Source organism: Monodelphis domestica, chromosome 1 (genome assembly GCF_027887165.1).
Source record: "Monodelphis domestica isolate mMonDom1 chromosome 1, mMonDom1.pri, whole genome shotgun sequence".
Taxonomy (NCBI): Eukaryota; Metazoa; Chordata; class Mammalia; order Didelphimorphia; family Didelphidae; genus Monodelphis; species Monodelphis domestica.
In genome coordinates this window covers 446,350,322-446,371,104 of record NC_077227.1, presented here as the reverse complement: position 1 = coordinate 446,371,104, position 20,783 = coordinate 446,350,322, and the positions used below count along the sequence as shown (strand labels likewise).

Genomic DNA, 20,783 nt, shown 5'->3' with positions numbered 1-20,783 from the left:
GGTAAGAAGTAGAGAGGTTGATCAGTGGAATAGATTTGGCATACAATAATATACAGAAGGGCATGAACACAAAAACATGATGTTTGCTAAACCCAACCAAGCTACTGAGGCAGGAACTCACTGGTTGAAACTAAGGAGATGCTTTCTATTGTGGAATGGCCAAACAAGTTATGATATATTGAATATGATGGCATACCATTGTTTTGTAAGAAATGAAGTAGATAATTTCAGAAAAACCTGGGAAGATTTATATGAACTGTTACAAAATGAAACAAACAAAACCAGAACATGTATACAGTATATATGTGTATACAGTAACAGCAACATTATAAAGATAAATCAGCTTTGAAAGACTTAGTAGCATAAATCAGTGCAACTAACCCATAACTGTTCTTAAGAATTCATGGAAACATGCTATCCATCTTTTGATAAAGAACTGATGGGCTCAAGGAGAAAATCAAAGAATTATTTTTTCTTGCTTGCTTTTTTTTGTTTATTTGTTTGGAGTTTTTTGGTAGAGGATATTAGGGGGACAGAAATTTGTTTTGCATGACTATACATATTCACAATAGGTTTTGTTTTTCTTGCCTTCTCATTGAGTAAGTAAAGGGGATAATTTAAACCTGCAAAGAAAAAAAAATTAAAATCTCTGCTTTAAAATATATCTCAAGTACTTTGTAAGCCTGAAAGCTATTATTACTTGCTTGAACAAGTTATTGGTGTGATTATACATAATTAAATCTACAAGTTTTTATTAAGGACTTTCTATGTTCCAGATACTATACTAGTATAATATATGACCCTTAACCTCTATGATTTCTTTTTCCCAGACAACTGTTTCCATAATTTTTCTCACTATCCTCACATCTGTTCTCTTTTGTATTGAAGTAATCAAGTATTAAAGCATAAGATGATTTAATTTGTAGAGTCATTTTGAGATCTTTATAGAATTTCTCCACCTCATCCTTTACAATATAAGTAAGCTCATAAAAGGCAGTTATTTTTCATGGTGGTCTCTTTGAAAATTCCTCATCACAAATACTCTAAGGCATGGTGACCAAGTTTCTCATTAAATTATGTTTCTTTTTGTACCAGTTTTATCTCCACTAATTCATTTATATGTTTCTCCAAAGACAACTTATGAGCCATCCTTCTATTTAGCTTCAACTTCCTCTTCTGGTTTCATTTGTAATAAGAATGTCAAGACTCATATGATTCAGTTCTTCCATTAGGCAGCAGACAAGGATCTCACATTTAGAACACAAATAGTTAATATTTATACATATCTGTAATTTGTGATTTTTATTACCTTCTCCCCCTTATCCTCACCCCCACCCCCACCACTAACAGCTTCTTTCTCAAATACTAGTACAACTTTTTGATCTTTCACTCCTTCATTCCCTATTTGGTTATATTTAGCTATATATGTATTGGATGCTCCTGGTAGAACCCAAGCTCCTTAAAGTCAGAGACATGTTTTTGTTTTTGTTGCCTGAATCAAGTAACCATTTGAGAAATTTTTTTGAAACAATAAAATAATTATAAGAAATTGTTGGGAAATTGGGAAGTAACATGTTAGTAGTGGAGAGAGCACTAAACTTGAAATCAGAAGAGACCAAATTCACATTTTCTCACTGCTATAAGCTAAATGACCACAGGCAAGTTATTTTTCCTATTTGAGCCATACTTCCTCTTCTTTAAAATGGGGGTACAAATATGTATAGTATCCTGGGTTATTTTAAGGATCTAATGAGATTATGTATACAAGGTGCTTTGTTAACCTTAAATTGCTCTGTTGGTATCAAATAGTTTGATAATGTACAAAAAAAAAGTAGAAAATCAATAAAATAATGATAAATATGGTTGAGGAAAAATGTGACATCTAGATTCTTACTTCCAGCTTCAACTATAGCAAACTGATAGAAATCTAGTCATTCTTTAATGGAGAGATGATCAAAGGGTATATACATACAAAAGAAGAAACATAAATTTTAATAATTTTCTGAAAAAAATTTCTATCTCTGATAATGAAAGAAATCCTATATCAACACAATTTTGAGGAGCTATCTTATATCCAGTTTTGTCCCTTTAACTTAATGAATGTTGAAATCAGTATTGTTATTTTGTCCAAAAATGAAGATTATAACCCTTGCCTGCCTATCTTAAACAGCTCTTATCCGTATCTACCCGATGCCATAAGGGTTTTCCTCAAAATAATTTTACCTTGTTTGAATACACAGGCTATCTTTCAATTATAACTTATACTTGCTATTCGGCCAGCCCATCTTTTTTTCTGGCCATCTTAAACATCCTTTATACAACTTCTTCTACATAATTCCTTGTTTGTTGTGTGCTATACTATGCTCATGTCCCCTATTCCCTTCTCCATTGCCTTTTGTGTGATTTTCACCTTTTATTTCTTCAGACATACACAGCCATACAACATCACCATAAGGATATCAGTCTTTGTTTCAGGGAAAAGCTTGGGCTCATTTATATAACTCTATAATTTACTAAATATTGACTATAATTCTATTCTTTTACCTTATATGCTTATACAAACAAATGGATAAAGTTCAGAATGGGACATTGAGTTACTGTTAATCTATTAATTCTTTTATTCTGAAAAGAGGCATCATGATATATAAAATGCTAGACTCTGGAAAACTTAATTCACATCCCACTTCTTGCATTTATCAATGTGTGACCATTGGCAAGTCATTTGACCTGTCTAAATCTTTGTTTCACCATCTATAAAATTAGGATTATAACAAAAGTACTTTTCTCACAGTATTGTTATAAGAATCAAATAATGCATTTTATAAACCTTAAAGCATTATATAAATGTCATTTGTTATTAATGTGAATAGTACCAGTTATGTGGGAGGGGGTAGGTTTGGGTTGAAGTTGTTGGTTTATGTTTATGGTGAAAATTATTGAAAACAAAAAAGATTAGGTGAGTAAAGCAATTCTTTTTTTTTTTCTTAACCTTTACCTTCCGTTTTAGGGTTGAGATTAATTATCTGTTCTAAGCAGAATAGTGGTAAAAGCTAGATAATTGGGGTTAAGTGACTTACTCAGGATCACACAGTTAAGATCTATTGAGGTCAGTTTTGAACAGAGGACTTCCCATCTCCAGACCTGACTCTGTCCACTGAGCCACTTTGCTGCCCCTAAAGCTATTCTTAATACTAGAATAAAACATCCTGAGAGAAGAATATTATTTTCCTTTTCAGAGTAAAAAAAAGCAAATTGCCTGACCATAAAGAAGAAAGTTTGACATTTTCTGTTTCAAAAATTGGTTCAAAGAAATATAGCCTGTCCTTCTGAAAGAGGAGTTATATAATTAAATGTTTGTTCAAATTCTGTTCTTCAAATCTCTTTATATATGTATATACATCTGTTGTTCTACTCTACTTTTTCCAGTAGATGGCAACAACATCTATTTTTCATACTTAAAATTGGCTTACTTTTGTTAATGCTTTCCTTTTTTCTTCTGAAACTAATGTGAATCAACCATCTCTTTTTCTAGGAGGATAAAAGAAAGCGAGATCGGGATCGGGCTGAGAGTGAGGCAGAAAAAGAACTTCAGTGTCAGACTCCTATACGACTAGAATTGCCCCCTGAGAAGCCTCTGACTAGTTCACTGTCCAAGCAAGAAGGTGAGAATAGCTTAGAATTTACTGTTGTGAGCAAAGCATCAAAAAAATAAAAAATTGCTTTAAGAGTTATTGTCTGGGAAAAAATGGTTCCATTTCAGTTAGGCAGAGTAAGTTGTTACTTTTTTTAAAGCTTTTGTTTTCTTCACATTTTATACTGATAATTATCAAATAAGCTCTCATTTTTAATCTGTTTTCAAACGGTGGAACCATTTGAATCATGAGTGAAATTTCTATTCTTAAGCTTTAAAAAAGGAAAGACATATATCGATTTTGAGGGCACCAAAAGAAATGTCCAATGTATAAACGGTATCACATGAAACTATTGTTCAAGCCATATGATCCAAATTTTCTTTGGTAAAACCTTTTTTTTCTCTTTCCTTTGTACTTTAGAAGTAGAACAAACACCCCTTCAAGAGGCTTTGAATCAACTGATGAGGCAATTACAAAGGTAAAGGTATATTCAGCACTTTGCATTGAAATTGCACATTCATAATATAGAGGATATATAATTTGTGGAAGCCACTTTTTAAAGTCTATACTATGTGGCCTTGGTCCAAAATCACTTAATCTTAAACTGGATGATAAATATTTTGTCTGGCAACAAAAAGTACTACAAGATGCTGAGTAATCAGATGTCCCCATTTTGTTTGTTTTAATTGGCAACTTGTATGCTGTTAAGTAATGCTTTTTCATGATAGTTTTTTCCTTTGATCTAAAGTTTTTATAATGTTAAAGCTCAAAACCAGAAATAAGTAGAACATATATTTTTACTTTTATTATTAATAGTTAGAGGTGCCTTTTTGTGTTTATATAGTACCAAAGCATCATGAATGTTTTGTAAATATTAATTACATGCAGACTAAACTCTGGAAGAAGTAAATTATACTGTATATCAAATAAGATAGTGAGCCTCCTTTTAAATAGAACATTCTGAGTCTCAGGTTTTAAATTTGGCCAGCATTTCCATTGTTGGTCACATGGAATAGTTTCAGCATCTTCCCAGTAGGAGAAGGAATAATTTGTTCTGTTTTAAGAGATTGAATAGAGTAAACTTAGAACTTTTTATTTTTAATCCAGACACTGAATCCTGTTAGTTATATTTTGAAAAACAATAACCTTATTCAGAATTTGTACTCACTTATTTTGGTTTGGTTCTTTCTTCCAAAATTATATTTTTAAGTTATATTGATTGTTTGCAGAACATTAACAGTCAAATTTAGGTTAAGGCATAAATTTTAAATTAACTTGATATTTAGGGGTTTTTTTCATGCATGAATCACAATGCCTATCACAAAGAAATTCCCTAGAGAAAGTTCTTGGTACTAAATGTTCAACACATATAATTCAGCCTTTTCATGAAATGCAGAAAGTTTATTGGTCTGATATCTCACCTACTGTATAGTAACAGATTAATAAAAACTAGTATCTTTTGTTGCCTGCTAAAAGATTTTTTTGCCTCTAAAGATTAGAAGAATGGATGGAATATCTGGCAGTTACTATGAACTGATGACTGATTTTTTTTAACAAGCATAAAATTTGTATATTCAAAAGTGTTGACCCTTTCAGAATCATAATACCATTGTTTAAAACATGCTTCGAACTTTTCTTAGAATTGCTTTCAGAGTGTATATATAGCACATTGTTTTGAATGTCCTCAGTGGTTAAAAAAACTTTCATCTTTTGATCAAAAATGAGGTGTGATGCTAAAGTGATGAGATTTGTTTTCTTATATGTTATGAAGGAAAATTCCAGTAATGGCTAATGCCATGAAACCATAATAAAATGTAAGAGTCTTCATTATGTTGAATATTTTTTTTTCATTTTTACACAGTTAGTTACTTATATTACATGAACTATGTTCCTGACTACATACTGATTTTTACAAATATATCTGGTAGAAGTGACCTGATCATATGGTGGGATGCTCCTTCAAGGAGCGAAGGCAGTTGTATATTAATGTTTATGAAGTTTATCACCTCTGCTCTTTTCTTCCATCTTTGATAATCACCAACTGGATTACCAGTCTTGTTTATTTCCTTTATTGTGCTTTTTCTATATGTAGAGGTATCCTAAATTAAGTAGTCTGCATGTTTAAATAATGAAGCTTGTTTGTAAAACATTGGGATGCTGCTATTAAATAATTAATTTACTAGTTCTAGAACACCTTTACTTCAGTTCTAAGTGAAAAATAGTTCTTGCCTTTTACTTTGATTTCTTTCAGCTAGGGGGAACTTTTTCTCTAGTTTCAGCTCCTGGACCAGTAGAACCTTTTATAGTAGAAAAGAAAAATAAGATTGCCTCTTTCATATCTTCACAGAAAGGACCCAAGTGCTTTCTTTTCATTTCCTGTGACTGATTTTATTGCTCCTGGCTACTCTATGATCATTAAACACCCAATGGATTTTAGTACTATGAAAGAGAAGATCAAGAACAATGACTACCAATCTATAGAAGAACTGAAGGTAGTTATAATTTATTTGTATTTTCTTTGAGGAAAGAGGCTAACCTGTGACACAAAATAAAGCTGACCATCTTTATTCAGTCTAGAGCCAATGTTTTGGATTCTTTAAACACTAACGCTTGGTAGAAATCTGCATATCTGGTATTCAGAATATTTCCTATTGACCTTTTATTGTGCACAGAGCAATATTTTTTTATTTCCAAGACTGTATTTTCTGTCTCAGAAAACTCACAAGTTTTGTGATAGAAAACCAGATGAAATACACCATATGGTATTTTTTTTAGAGTAAAATTTTGCATGAGTTTCATAAATATTTTTAAAATGTTGTTTCCCAGGCTTTGAGATGAAACAGGGATATTATAATGTTAATTTCAGATCAAAACAAATAAAATCATATTTCAGATGGAAATTTAATTAGAACCAGTATTCTTTTCCTTTTATGACCATTTAAAAAAACATGCATATTTCCAAGGAAATAATCAGAAAACAAATTGATCTGACCACAGATATTCCATAAGGAAGTAAAACTTAATTACATTCTTTCTTATTGTTCTCTAAATTCTACTTTATCTTAGTTATATACCTTCCCTCTTCTCCCTGCCCCTCATTTTCTGGGGAAAACCTTTTAAGCAAACAGAAAGCTATGAAGACAATGTATATGTTTGTTAACAGGTATAGTTGAAGTTGATTTCACTTTTAAATGGCTGTAGTATCTATAGAGGGAAGAAAGATATATGTATTTTTCTGATATAATCTTCTAGAGATGAAGGGACACATCTACTTAAACTTCCTTTAAAACAGGCCCTGTACTTACCAGTTGAAATAGTGGAGTTATTCTACCCTTCTTATTCTTTAATAATTTCTCAGAAATAATTTTTGAACAAAATCCTAACAATTATAGAAGAAAAGCTTACCTATAAATCTCATCTTTATTCCTTACAATTTGTATCCATTTCTTTTCTTCCAGCCATATGTATAATAGAAAGGTAAATAGAGGAGTAAATAATAATATAGAAGCCAAGGAACTTCCAGAGTGTGTTTTGAGATCCACTATTTAAATGGGTAGAATCACCCTCTACCCTAGCAAGTGTACTATAAGAGTTTATCTACCTAATAACCAACAATTCCTTGATTTAAGTTGCCAAATTATACTGTATACTGATACATACTAGTCCATGTTCTCTTCCTTAAAATTATCTTGCTTAGCTTCACAAAGAAGTGACATTTGATTTAATCCCAAGATTTATTTGGTTTATTAGCATTTAATTTCTAATTTGAATATTGGTTTATCATATAATTAATTTGTAAGTATTCAGCACCTACTATGTACTTGGCTAGGTGCTATGGATACAAAGATAAAAAATATAATAATGCCTACCTTGAAAGAGTTTACATTTTATTGAGAAACACTACATGTCCATAAATAAGTATATACAGTCAATAAATATTAAGTACCTTCCATGTGCCAGGCACTATAAAGTGCTGGGGATTCAAAGAAAGACTGGATAGCCTCTGCCCTTGAGGAATCTAATACAAAATAAATACAGGTATCCCTTCTACATCCTAGCTTTCCCCATCATGGTTTCCATATCTTATAGGTCAGCATAAGAAATTAAATGGAAATTTTTGGGGAGTTTTGCTGAAGCCACAGATGACACAGAAAAAGCTCATGAATTCAGAAATGCATAAATAAAATGCTTGTTAACTTAAAAAATTAAAATACTTAAAAAAAAAGGTAACAAATAAAAAATTAAAGTTTGAAAAAAGAACCTGAAAGCCAGCAGATGACACACAAAGGCTAGAAATGGGGAGATATCTTAACATTAATCTATATATAGCCTATGATTGAATACTTAACCCAGATTTTACAATAAGATACTCTAAACACCCATAAAAGAAAAAGAAAAAATTCAGATGATTTCTGTGGTACAAAGGGAAGGTCAAAAAAATTTATACAGGTTTCCCAGATTGCAGGGACACCATGCCCTTTATCCCCAGAATAAGGAAGGGATACCTCTTCTAGGTAATCTCTGGGATAGGGAAGGCACTAACAGATGGTAATAATATTCAGATTACTGAATTGCATTCATGTTCAGATAAATAAGGAGTGTTTCCTTAATATTTAAGCTGGTATAAAGTTGGTTATAATCATCTAGTTAAACATTTCAGATCTTCTGTTTTTAATAGAAAAAAAATTACCTCAGTTTTCCTTCTATCTTTGAGAAAATTCCAATAGATTACAGTATTTCCTCCAAACATCTTTGGATAAATATAGTTAATATTTATCACATAACTGAAATGTCTTGAACTGCTTACAAAACCTAGCATTCTATATTTCTTGTGCTTTTCTTAGGGGGGAGAAAAGAGCCATAAAATGATTTTAATTCTTTAGTTTATCTTAATCTATTAATAAGATCAGAAAAAAAACTAAATCAGTGAATGAATATACAAAAAATCTTAAGCTTAAAGATTAAATAGTAGTGTACATTATAGACTTTTTTAGAAAAAAAAAACTGACAGAAACTATTATTTATCACATTTTCCAGGATAAAGGGTGAATATATCCATTTACCCATTTGGGTAGTTACTTGGGTTTTATAGTCTTGTTTTTAATGACCTTTGTGCTGTATATTTGGTTAAGAGAAAAGAAACAGAATGTTACTTTTTTTTAAAGTATTTTAATTTTTTTAATTAACAAGCATTTTTTAATTAATCTGTTCTTCCCAGTAACCTTCTCTCCCTTCAGCAAGTAAAACAAACCTGAAAATTAAAACCCTTAATACATAGCTGCCACATTTGTCATTATTCACTCATGTTCAACAGTTTGTGTCCCCATTTGGGATTTTTTTGGCAAAGGTAGTGGAAAGGCTTGCTGTTTTCTTCTCTAGTTCATTTTATAGATGAGGAAACTAAAGCAAAAAGGCAAAGTGACTTGCTCAGGGTCTCACAACTACTAAGTATCTGAGACTGGGTTTGAACTCAGGTCTTCCTGACTCCAGACCCAGAGCTTTATCTACTGCACCAGCTAGGTCCCCAATTCCCACATTAACTCCTAAAATGTTTCTTTCCATATCCTAAACTCATCATTTCTTTGTCAAAAATTGAAAAGATGATTTATTTTCATTCATTTGGACTTGTTTTATCATCCCATTGATCTAAATAAAATCTCTTGAAATTGTTCTTTCTAATGTGATCATAGTATAAATTGTTATTTCTGCCCACTTTACTGTATATCAGCTTGTTACAGTCTGCGAGTTCCCTCTGAAATTGCTCACTTTATCATTTCTTATGGCACAGTAATATTCCATTACATTTATATGTCATAGTTTGTTTAGCTAATCCCCAATAGGACATATTCTTTGTTTATAATTTTTAACAATTATGATAAAAAGCTGTTGTATGTATTTTTGTACATTCAGGTGCCTTTCTTCTTTCTTTGATCTCTCTGGGGTATACACTCAGTAGTGTTATCATTGGGTCAAAGTAGGCACAGTTTGTTAACTTTTCTGGGCAAAATCCCAAGTTGCTTTATAGAAAGGCTAGATCAGTTCACACAGCTCCATCTTCAGTATTCTAGGATAGCCCCTCAAACATTTATCATTTTCCTTTTATGTCATCTTTGCCAGTCTTAGAAGTGTGAGGTGGAACCTCAAAATTAGGATGCAACTCAAAAAATAAAAGTGAAAAGTATGGTATGCTCATGCCCTGGTAAATTAGGAAGGAAATAGACATTTATGAAGCACCTACTACATGTTAGGCACTGGACTAAGCACAATACATGTGTTACCTCATTTGATCCTCGCAACAACCCTGTGGGGAAGGTGCTGTTATAATCTTCTTTTAATAGTTGAGGAAGCTGAGGCAGAGAGGGATCAAATGACTTAACCAGGGCCACACAGACACTAATAAGTGTCTGAGACTGAATTTGAAGACCTTCTAACTCCTGATCTAGCATTCCTTCCCACTGTGCAACCCAGATCCCATAGACATAGAGACTGCCATTCTTTGTTAAACCTGTAATCTAGCTAAGTAGTCTGTTACTAATTAAAAGTCTAAGGAATATACTGTATAAAGCCATAGTTCATTTTTGTTTGCATATGATCCAATTTTCCCAAAATTCCTTCACTGCTCACCTTCCTCCACTCCTGTGTATGTATGTATGTGATTTTTTTTCAGGGTGTCTCAGAAGTTTTTGTGCTGTTTTAAGCTATTAACACCTCATGAAATTCAGGCTATATATATGTGTGTGTGTATGATGTATATAAATATATGCTTTTTAAAAAAATTTACTTTTCTCTATAGGTAAGCTTTATCATTGGGGATCTAGAATCAAATGCAAAACATATCTATTTTAAACTTGAATAGAATTTGAAAATGTCACATGTGGTTTTTTAAATCAAATTTCATTATAGCACTCAACGTTGAGGATATCTTATTTCCAGTTTTTTACTTTCTTTTTAACTGTTCAAAACTTTTATCTGTTCCGTGTTATCATCAACTCTCAAAGTGGGATATTTTAGTTACAGCTTACATGTTCTCTTCACATTCGCACAACTGAAATTTACCTGACTACAAAAATGCAGAGTTCTCCAGTATATGAACATGGCAAACAAAAATTTTAAAACTTCAAATAATCTAGGTAATAGTATTACCTGTGTTAAGTTATTATGGTTTTAATTGAAATGTGTTTTTAAATGAGAAGCAGCTGGAGCATTTAAAAGTATTCTTTGTGTGTTTTCCCCCTTAAACTTCTCTCTCTACAGGAGAACTTCAAACTGATGTGTAGCAATGCAATGATTTACAATAAACCGGAAACCATTTATTATAAAGCTGCAAAGAAGCTACTCCATTCAGGAATGAAAATTCTTAGTCAGGTAAAGAAAAATCCTTGTTATAAATGATGGAAATAAAAATTTATCTCTGCTTATATCAAAAGAATGTTCCCAGAAAAGTTCTGAACTTCAGAATTAAATCAATTTTGGAATAGAAAATATTAAAGGAAAGATGTTCTTTTGAAAAGGTATGATGCTAAAGTGATAGATTCATAAGGTAGAGTAATTATCATTTAGAATTGACAGTAACTCTTGTAAAGGGTTGAACTAGACATGTTTGAAAGTCCCTTCCAATTCTGAGCTTATATGACTTTGTGATAACTCTCCTATAAACACTCAAGTTGACTGGACCTGGTAAAAACTTCTATTTATTCTGGGCAGAAATGTTCTAGAAGAAATAATACTACCAAATTCCAGAAAAAAGATAACTGGCGATATATGAGACCATTAACAGTATAAACTATTTTTCTTTATGATAATGTTATTCCAAGTGCTTAATAGACTTATTAAGTTCTTATTATATGCATAGCATTATACTAGAGACAAAGAAAAGGCTATATAGAAATTAGATACAATGGCTACCATTCAAGGATTTATAGTATAATTGGAAGAAATAAAATGTATACATGTGAAATAAGTAATGAGTAATCACAAAGCAAACTAGTCTAGAAGAACAAACTCATGATACAAATTGAATGACTATATTCAACAATGGGAACAATGAATTTAACAAAAATATAAAAATTAGTTTTAATAAGACAAAGGAAAAGAGAGTGTTCAAACTATGTTTCCCAAAATGGTGAATTTTGAGGCCTTGAAAAAGAAGAAGGATTAGGAAAGAATAATGTATTTTGTAACTATCTAATTCAGTTATCATGTAATATTGAGCACAGATGTCTGTTAGTGTCATATTCAGATATCAGATTTTAGGTTCCTTAAAGCCAAAAAGTACTTCTTACATAAACTTTATATCGTTATCTTCAGTGCTGAGCACACTGCTCTACAAACAATGGGTATTTAATAAATATTTGTTGTTGGAAAGGAGAGGGAAGAAAACCCTGGGTGGTAGTAGTATTATGACAAAGGTACATGTGAAAGAAATAGCAAGTACTGCAGAAGGTAGCAAGTAAGGAAATATCAGAAGAATTTAATAATAGTAAGATTATTAACAGTAAGCTGAGAATAGGATTTTGACAAGGTGGGCATAGTATTTTGGGTGTCAGCAATAAGAGGGTTGGAGGAATGACATTGTAAACAGTATTTAAGGAAGATTTTTCTGCCAGGTAGGATAAGTTGGGCTAGGGACTTCAGATGAATAGACCAATTAGGAAGGGAGGCTATTATGGTAATTCAGATATAAGGTCTTGAAAAATTCTCAACTAAAGCAGTAAGCTTTTGGGATTTTAGAGCTAGAAGGGATTTTAGAGATATAATTCAACCCCAAAATTTTACAAATGGGGGAAATTAATCTCAAAAGGGATAAGTCACTTATTCAAGGTTACATGGATAAGTAGCAAATATGAAATTTAAACCCAGTTCCTCTGACTTCATTTAGTTATTTTCCATACTATTCCACATTGCCTAGAAAAGCACATAAATAAGAAGGAATAAAAAAATTACCTCTTACGTTTTAAATCTGAAGAACTAAAATGATAATAGTAAGTTTTTGCCATATGTAAACGCACACTTGTAATTTTATAATTCATATAAATTCTATAATGATCATTTATTGTTAGTTCTTCTACATTTAGAAAAACACCAAAGTATACAGCTTTCAAACTTTGTGTCTGCATGTCCTACTCTGAAAGATTCTTAAACCCAATAAACCAGGAAAAGAAAACATTTAGACAGATAATTATTCTTGACTTGCTAATATTTAGACAGTATCAGGTCCTGCCCTTTCCTAAAAGTGTGGAAAACTAATGAAAACATTATGTTTTGTAAAACAAAATGTTTTTTTCCGTGTCCTCAGGAAAATTCCCAAATTCAGTCCAGATTGGAAAGCTATAAATGTCATGAATTACAGCACTGATTTTAAAATCTGAAAACAAAATGAATATGTTAAGAGATTTTGGTGTTCTTTGTAAAATCGAGTAATTTGCATTACTATGAAAAACTTTTGTTTCTTTACAAAAATATCATGGAGTAAATTATAAACTCCCAAACAACTTTGATTGATTCCCTTCCCTTCCCTTTTTTTCTTTTTTGTTTTTAAAAATTTCTAAAAATACAGTTAAGGTTCTAAGAAGTTTGTATTTTTTTTTAGAAAACCCTTTCTATTCTATTTTCTCTTCTCTTATTTGCTATCCTTTTTTTCCTCTCTAGATCTTTTCCTGTTGAGAAGCCCTACCCATCCTGTTCCCTCCACCCTAGATGGGAGGGATATTTGCAAATAATTTAAAAACTTTTAATTTTAGTCCTCCTGAGTTAACTCTTATTGTAGCAGTATTACTGATAGCACAAAGCATATCCTCTCATGAAAATATTTTAGACCAGAAGTCAGGAGAATCTGAATTCTAGTCCCAGTTTTGTCATTAACTTGCTACAATATCAGACAAAATACTTAACCCTTGTCTCAACCCTAATTAGTTTCCTTATAATGATCTTTGAATTTTCTTCTAGCTTTAAATTTTTATGAAAATGATATTTTCCAGAAAATTGATCACCTCTGTATTTTTTATGAAAAGGCCTACTGGTGCCATCTCTCTTTTCAGACACATCTGCACACAGATGCTATTAGAATCATCTTCATATCTGAATGATGGGCATATTTTGAATAATGATCATCTTCTAACTAAATGCTTAGTTAAAGGGTGTCTGTGTTTGATCAGTAGGCAGTATGATTATTAAGAATTTTTTTTTAGACAAGACATAACTAAGTCCTTTCATTTCACTAAATTGTGTGATTTGTCATTGTTTTGTTAATTAAGGAGAATTTTTCATTAACAAGGAAAAAATAAACCTTCCTTATATAACATTTTGCTAAACTTAGTGATTTTTATTGGCATACACACACTTATATTTTGGAGATTAGACATGTGATTTCATTGGTAGAAGGAAAGTCCCTTTACCTACCCAAATTGGCACTTTCTGTATAGATTATTGTCTTGGGGAATTGCACAGGGCACAACCAGTATGCATCAGAGATGGGACTTACCCAGAGCTCTTCTAACTTCTCAATTAATCTTCTGTTACACTGTGCTGCCTCTCATGTCCAAAATAAATACATTGGAAATTTGTACATGTGTGTGTTCAAAAATACTTGGGAGTTATCATCATATGGCCCCACCAATTTTTTAACAATAATGTCTTAGGGTTACCTCTAAGCTGAAACCTTTGTAAATTAACTTTTTATCATTTTACATCGGCAAGCAGCATATATACTAGAGAGGATATTGGACTTAGAATCAGGAAGTTAGAATTCTAGCCATGGCTATATGCCAGTGACCAGCTGCAAAACCTTGAACGAGTTTTTCAGCCTCTTAAGGTTTTAGTATCCTCATCCCAAAAATGATCTCTAAATTTCCTATTTCTCATTGAATAATATCTAATCCCTATGCCAAAGAGGCATCTCTGTACTGGGGCACTGTATATTATCTGGTGACTATTACTAGAAATAAAGTATTGGGTATATGATCATGTGTGGAACATAGTTTCCATATGCCAGTACACTTGGCTGATCCATACTCTATGCATATGTATGGACAGTACTTGGGAGGAACTCAATGTTCTCCCTAGCTCTTACCTCAGAAGGTATGATGGAAGTAATTGTAATATATTGCCACAATAGGCATTTAAAAGTCAAATTCAGAAAAATAGGATTAGATAATTTATTTGGGCAATATTTTAAAATTGTAGCTCTCTTTATTATTTAATTTAATTTAATAATATAATTTTATTATGAGGCAGAAAATAGATCAGCAGCCGTAAGATTATGTTATTTCCTCACAAAAAAGTACCAGTTCTTCTTGGACCCCTGTGCTGACTGAACATGATGATTCTTCCAGTATCCTAGGATTAGCATGCAATTAATGATTCTTAAAAAACATAACTCTTGATAACATTTAATATTTTAATCTATGATTATTTGGTTGATAAAGTATAGTCCTTCAAACTACATTTCCAGTTCCTGCTTTTTCTTATGTAAATATTCTGAGACTTTAGGAAATTAAAGAATAATTGTTCTAAATTTTTTTTTCCTTTTACTGGTTTACTAGGTTGAAGAATCTTTCAGAGAAGAACACATAAAATTCATAGTTTGATTTTTTTAATAGAACTGGACCTTATTGCCTTGGTTTCAAAATATAATGCTTCTTGATATAATTATTTTCTGCCTATTAATTTTTTTATTGCTAGTATACTCTTCCCTATTTGACATCATGCTAAAGTTACAAAATATTTGATGTGTGTATATTCTCTCTAGAAAAGTTTACTTAATTGAGGATTAATTCAAGAATCCCTAATAATATTCATATGTATATACATGTATTTTATACATATGTATCTTTTATTTTGGTTTGTTCTTAGGAAAGAATTCAGAGCCTGAAACAGAGTATAGACTTCATGGCTGACTTGCAGAAGACCCGGAAGCAGAAAGACAAAATGGAAATACAGCAGAGTGGGGAAGACAATGGCTATCTACTAAAAGATAAAGATGATTCTTTGGACAATGATATTAAAGTTTTCAAAAGTCCAAATAAGGAAAATAAAAAGTAAAGCACCTTCATAAATTATTGTAGGAAAATAGCCAGACCATACTGATTATAGTTGTCCTTGATCATTGTGTTTCTGCTCTCAGACAGGGAGTATGCATGACATATGTCAAGAAAATCTGACTTAATAACATGTTACTCACATCCTTTCTCCTTCTCTCCTCTCATCCCCACAGAAAGTTGTGTTTGTCCAAACTCAATTTACAAACTTATTTCAAATAGATTTTCTTATTAAGATAGGTATGAAACATGTAAGCCACATAATATTTCCAGGTTTTGTTAATAAATTCTACCTGTATATGATTTAAGTAGAATCATGAATAAGACCAGGTGTTGTTATAGCACTTTTTTTTAAAACTCTTATCTTCTGTCTTGAAATTGATACTGAATATTGCATCCAAAACAGAAGAGCAGTAAGGGCTAGGCAGTAGGGGGTAAGTGACTTGCCCAGAGTCACATAGCTAGGAAGATCAGATTTGAACCCAAGACCTCCCATCTCCAGGTCCAGCGCTCTATCTACTGAGCCGCCTAGCTTCCCCTGTTATAGTACTTCTTAAACAGAATAGTGAAATCCCTCCACCTGACTCCAATCACTTAGCTTCCATTTAGCTTACTTTGATTATTTGTGAAAGAAATATACAAAAGATTCACTTTGTTACACATAGGAACATTATCTAAAAAATGCAGCTGTAAAGAAAATGAACATTTTTCTGAGTCTTCCTGTGTACCTTATACTACCCTACCCTACCCCACCCCAAAAAATACCTTGGTGTGTTTCTAGAAAACTAAGCTATGAAATGAGTTTGAATTTCTTACATTTATGGTATGGTTTGAAGTTTTTTACCATATCATAAAGGAATTTTCAGTTGGTGACAATAGAGCACACTTTTCCACTATAATTGTACCCATATTTGGAATTCACTTAAACACCCTTTCCATTTACTTCTCTTTTTTAACTTGGTATTAATGTTTCTTTTTAGGAAAGACAAAGATATGCTTGAAGATAAATTTAAAAACAATAACTTAGAAAGGGAACAAGAGCAAATTGACCGTATTGTTAAAGAATCTGGGGGAAAGTTGACCAGAAGGCTTATAAATAGTCAGGTGATTAATATTTTCCTGTCTTCTTTATTGCTTATTCTTCTACTCTTGTTGATTCTCATTATGATTTTGTGTCCATTTTTTAAACTTAGTATCTTGATTCCATAGGTTTTATTCATACTTTCTAGTATTATAGTTTGTCACTAACAAAAACACCCTCAAAAAATAAAAACTAAAAATGCATTTGTATATAAAATATCCCGTTGATTGTATTCTCATTGAATTTTAGTGAATTGTTAAGTATACTCTAAAATGACACAATATGTGTTGTGACTGAAATTTATTGCTAATCTTTTTTTCTTTGTAATCATGTTGTTTGATGATAAGTGGACTTAAAAGTTAAATACTTAAAACATACATGACTTCACATCATTAATAGTGCCCCTTTATCCTGGGGACATCATACATGTGGACAGGGAAATTTAATTAGTGGGATACAATAGCCAATTATAATGGCATTATGTTTAGTAAAGCTAAAGCCAAGCGTTTTCCTACTTTATGCCATACATATGAAATCCTCAGAACATATTACAAAACAGTTTAATCCTTCATTTCAATGTTTTATTTCATTTTAGTGTGAGTTTGAAAGAAGAAAGCCAGATGGAACCACAACATTAGGACTTCTTAATCCTGTGGACCCTATTGCAGGAGGTATGTCTGTCAAATAGAAAAAGCAAGCTTAATAATCTAATACTTAACTATTAATGTCTTAATGTTGAAATTTAATTCATTTTAGTCTTTTCAGTACTCAAGAGAATAATTGAAGACATAACTTGTGTGAGTTTTTGCAAATTATCAGTAAGTATAAAATTTTTTAAAAAAGATGGTGCTTTTTCCAATACAAAAATTAATTTTTTTTAAGTTCCAGATTCCTTTTGGATAAGAATTGCTAAGAATAAAGTCTTTCTCTAAATCTACCTGAAAGAAAGAAATCATGTATCAAAAAGTGTAGTTAAAATCATGCACTTTAAATGAGTAAAAACACTTTACTAAGGTAGTACAATGGTCTTGTTTTAGGGAAGGGCAGAAGGGAGAGGTCTCAAGATTATCTGTCTGATATGTATTTTAGGACCTGCTCTAATTCATTTTAAAAATATCTTCAATGTCCTTTACACTATAAAAACTATTATAATAATATGGAGCCCCTCCCCTCAAATTTATTACAGCTTAGGCTCAGGTCTGAAACCTTTATTACCATCTCATAAAAGGTGATTACCCTAATGAAAATTGACTACTTAAGTAAGCTCTGTGAGACTGAATCATAATAGAAGATTAATTTAATTTATGGTGGAAAATATATTGCAAAATGCTTCAAAGTTGAGGACTTCTTGGTAGAGTATTCCTTTGTTGGTCCATTGAGGAAATCAAATTGCAGATCAGAAAGTTACTTAGTAAAACCAAATCTGTGCATAGATGATTAGAATTTAACAAATGTTTCCACTGAGATATAACTATCAGCTGAATTTTCCTTTCTATTCGGAGAATATTTTTAAATTAATTTATCTTTGACTGTAAATCTGTATCTTTTTCTTTTTGAAATGTTGTATCCTAAGATCTCTATGCATTTGCAGTAGAAACTGCTAGGTTCTGTGTTTCTTAGTACTTTAACTGTTTCCTTTTGGATGTTTGCTTTGATATCAGAACTTTAGATTTTTGCTATCATATTCCTTACTTTTTCTTTTTGGGTTCCTTTCAAGAGATGATTTTTAGATTTTTTTTCTATCTTTGCCTTCTTATTCTAATAAACTTGAATAGTTTTTATTTATGGTACAGTGTTTCCAGGATTTTTAAAAAATCATCTTCCACAGAATTCAGTGATTCTTAAATTATCTCTCCTTGATGAATTTCCTAAGTCAGTTGTTGGTTGTTTGATATATATATTTTCTTCCATTTTTTTCAGTCTTTTAACTTTGTTCTATTATTTGTTGCTGTCTCCTAGCATCTTTTATTTCTGGTTAGTCAATTCTAGTTTTTTCAGAAATCCATTTCATTTCTCAAACAAAGTTTATCACTTTTTCTAAACTATTCTCTTTCCACTCCTTTCTTTTAGAGTTTTTCTTTTATCTCTTGCTTTATTGCTTCTAGGTATTTGTGTAGTGCTTCTGGAAAATCCACTTTTTCATGAATCTCTGTTAATAGTTTTTACAGAATTACTATTTCACTTGGATCTCTAGAACTACAATAATTTTCATTTCTCAGTAATGTTTTATTTTATTCATATCTCCAGCTTTAGTTACTCAATTGAGACTTTGTGCAAGGAACATGCTCTCCCTATTCCTGCCCCTTTCAGTGGGATGATTGGCTGTTTGGTCTCATCCAAGGATTACCTGAGTTTCATTGATGATCTTCACCTGCTAGAATTAGGCTTCCTAGCTTTAGATTTTTAGACCTTGAGGTTCTTTTCTGGCATCTCAAGACAATGTTAGGGACATTAGAGCACCTAGCCTGTCCCACTTTTAAATGTAACCATACTTCTGTGCCATTCCTAGGGCATTTAAAACCCCCACTCTTTCTGCGTAGGCGCTCTCCACTCTTACTGTCTCAGAACTTTGCCAACTACATATGTCCCTTGCCCATTTCCTTGTCTTTCTGAGGACTGTTCAGCACTGACTTTTCCAGCAGCCTTCTTTTCTCTTGTCCCCAGTGCTAGGTTAGAAGAAGGTGCTTTATTTAGCTTTTCATTGGCTTTCTTGTTCATTATTCAACCTGGTGTGAATTTCAGATTTTTGCTAGAATAGATATGAAGGAGCAAGGCTATTAGTCTACCACTCCAACAGTCATCTTGGCTAGCACATTTATTATTTATATATTTGTTTGCTTATTTGAAGCCCTTACCTTCCACCTTAGAATCAATACTTTGTATGGGTTCCAAGGCAGAATAGCAGTAAGTGGTAGGCAATGGGAGTTAAGTGACTTGCCCAGGGTCACACAGCTAGGACGTGTCTGAGACCATATTTGAACCTAGAACCTCCCATCTCTGGCTGACTCTTAATCCACTATGCTACCCAGTTGCCCCCACATTAATTTATTTTTAAATAAAATTCACCCCGGGCCAGGAAAAAGTATAGAGAGCTAGAGTCATTTCCTAGCTCTACCATTCTAGTTTTTTGATCCTTGGACCAATTACTTGACTTGTCTAGACCCAAGTTTCCTTATCTGTAAAATGAGGGGGGGCCAAGCAGCTGGGTAGCTCAGTGGATTGAGAACCAGGCCTAGAGACGGGAGGTCCTAGGTTCAAATCCGGCCTCAGCCACTTCCTAGCTGTGTGACCCTGGGCAAGTCACTTGACCCCCATTGCCTAGCCCTTACCACTCTTCTGCCTTGCAGCCAATACACAGTATTGACTCCAAGACGGAAGGTAAGGGTTTTAAAAAAAAAATGAGGGGGGGCCAGGAAATGTTATTGGAGACACATAGGTCAGGTTTTTATCCAAGGTTACCTGTTTAATACTCCAAATTTTTCTGCTTATACTCATTCTCTACAACTTAATTTTAAATATATTGTTATAGGTAACTAGGAAGCATAGTGAACAGAGTGCTAGACCTGGAGTCTGGAAGTCCTGATTTAAAATCTGGCCTCTGACATTTAACTAGCTATGTGATTGTAGGCAAATCACCTGACTGCTATCTGCCTCAGTTTCTTCATCTGTAAAATGGGAATGATAATAGCATCCATCTCCCAGGTTGTTTTGAGAATAAATTGAGACAAAATTTGTAAAGTGCTTTACAAACCTTAAAGCATTATATAAATTATTAGCTACTATCACAGTTGTTTTTATCATTGTTTACATTCTAATGGCTGCCCCTGATTTTTACTGCTATAACATGTAACCCAGATCTGCCTGACAACCACGTCAAGCTTTTATTAAGCACCCACTCACTCTGTGCTAGATACTAAGAATACAAAGACAAAAAATGAAAATTGTCCTTACCTTCAAGGACCTTGCATTCTATCACGAGAGACATATATAGAAATACTTTTCAAAATATATGTGTAGGATAAGTTTTTTAAGGGG

General features: G+C 32.3%; 1 protein-coding gene across 1 annotated transcript in view; it reads left to right on the top strand.

Moving 5' to 3' along the window:
- BRD7 (bromodomain containing 7) overlaps nt 1–20,783 on the top strand; it is a 45,030-nt gene that overhangs the window by 14,156 nt on the left and 10,091 nt on the right. The window contains exons 3-9 of the mRNA XM_001371333.4: nt 3,533–3,662; nt 4,053–4,110; nt 5,980–6,124; nt 10,887–10,997; nt 15,483–15,667; nt 16,648–16,771; nt 17,344–17,419. Of these exons, the coding sequence (XP_001371370.1) occupies nt 3,533–3,662; nt 4,053–4,110; nt 5,980–6,124; nt 10,887–10,997; nt 15,483–15,667; nt 16,648–16,771; nt 17,344–17,419 (829 nt within the window). The remainder of the gene's footprint in view (nt 1–3,532; nt 3,663–4,052; nt 4,111–5,979; nt 6,125–10,886; nt 10,998–15,482; nt 15,668–16,647; nt 16,772–17,343; nt 17,420–20,783) is intronic.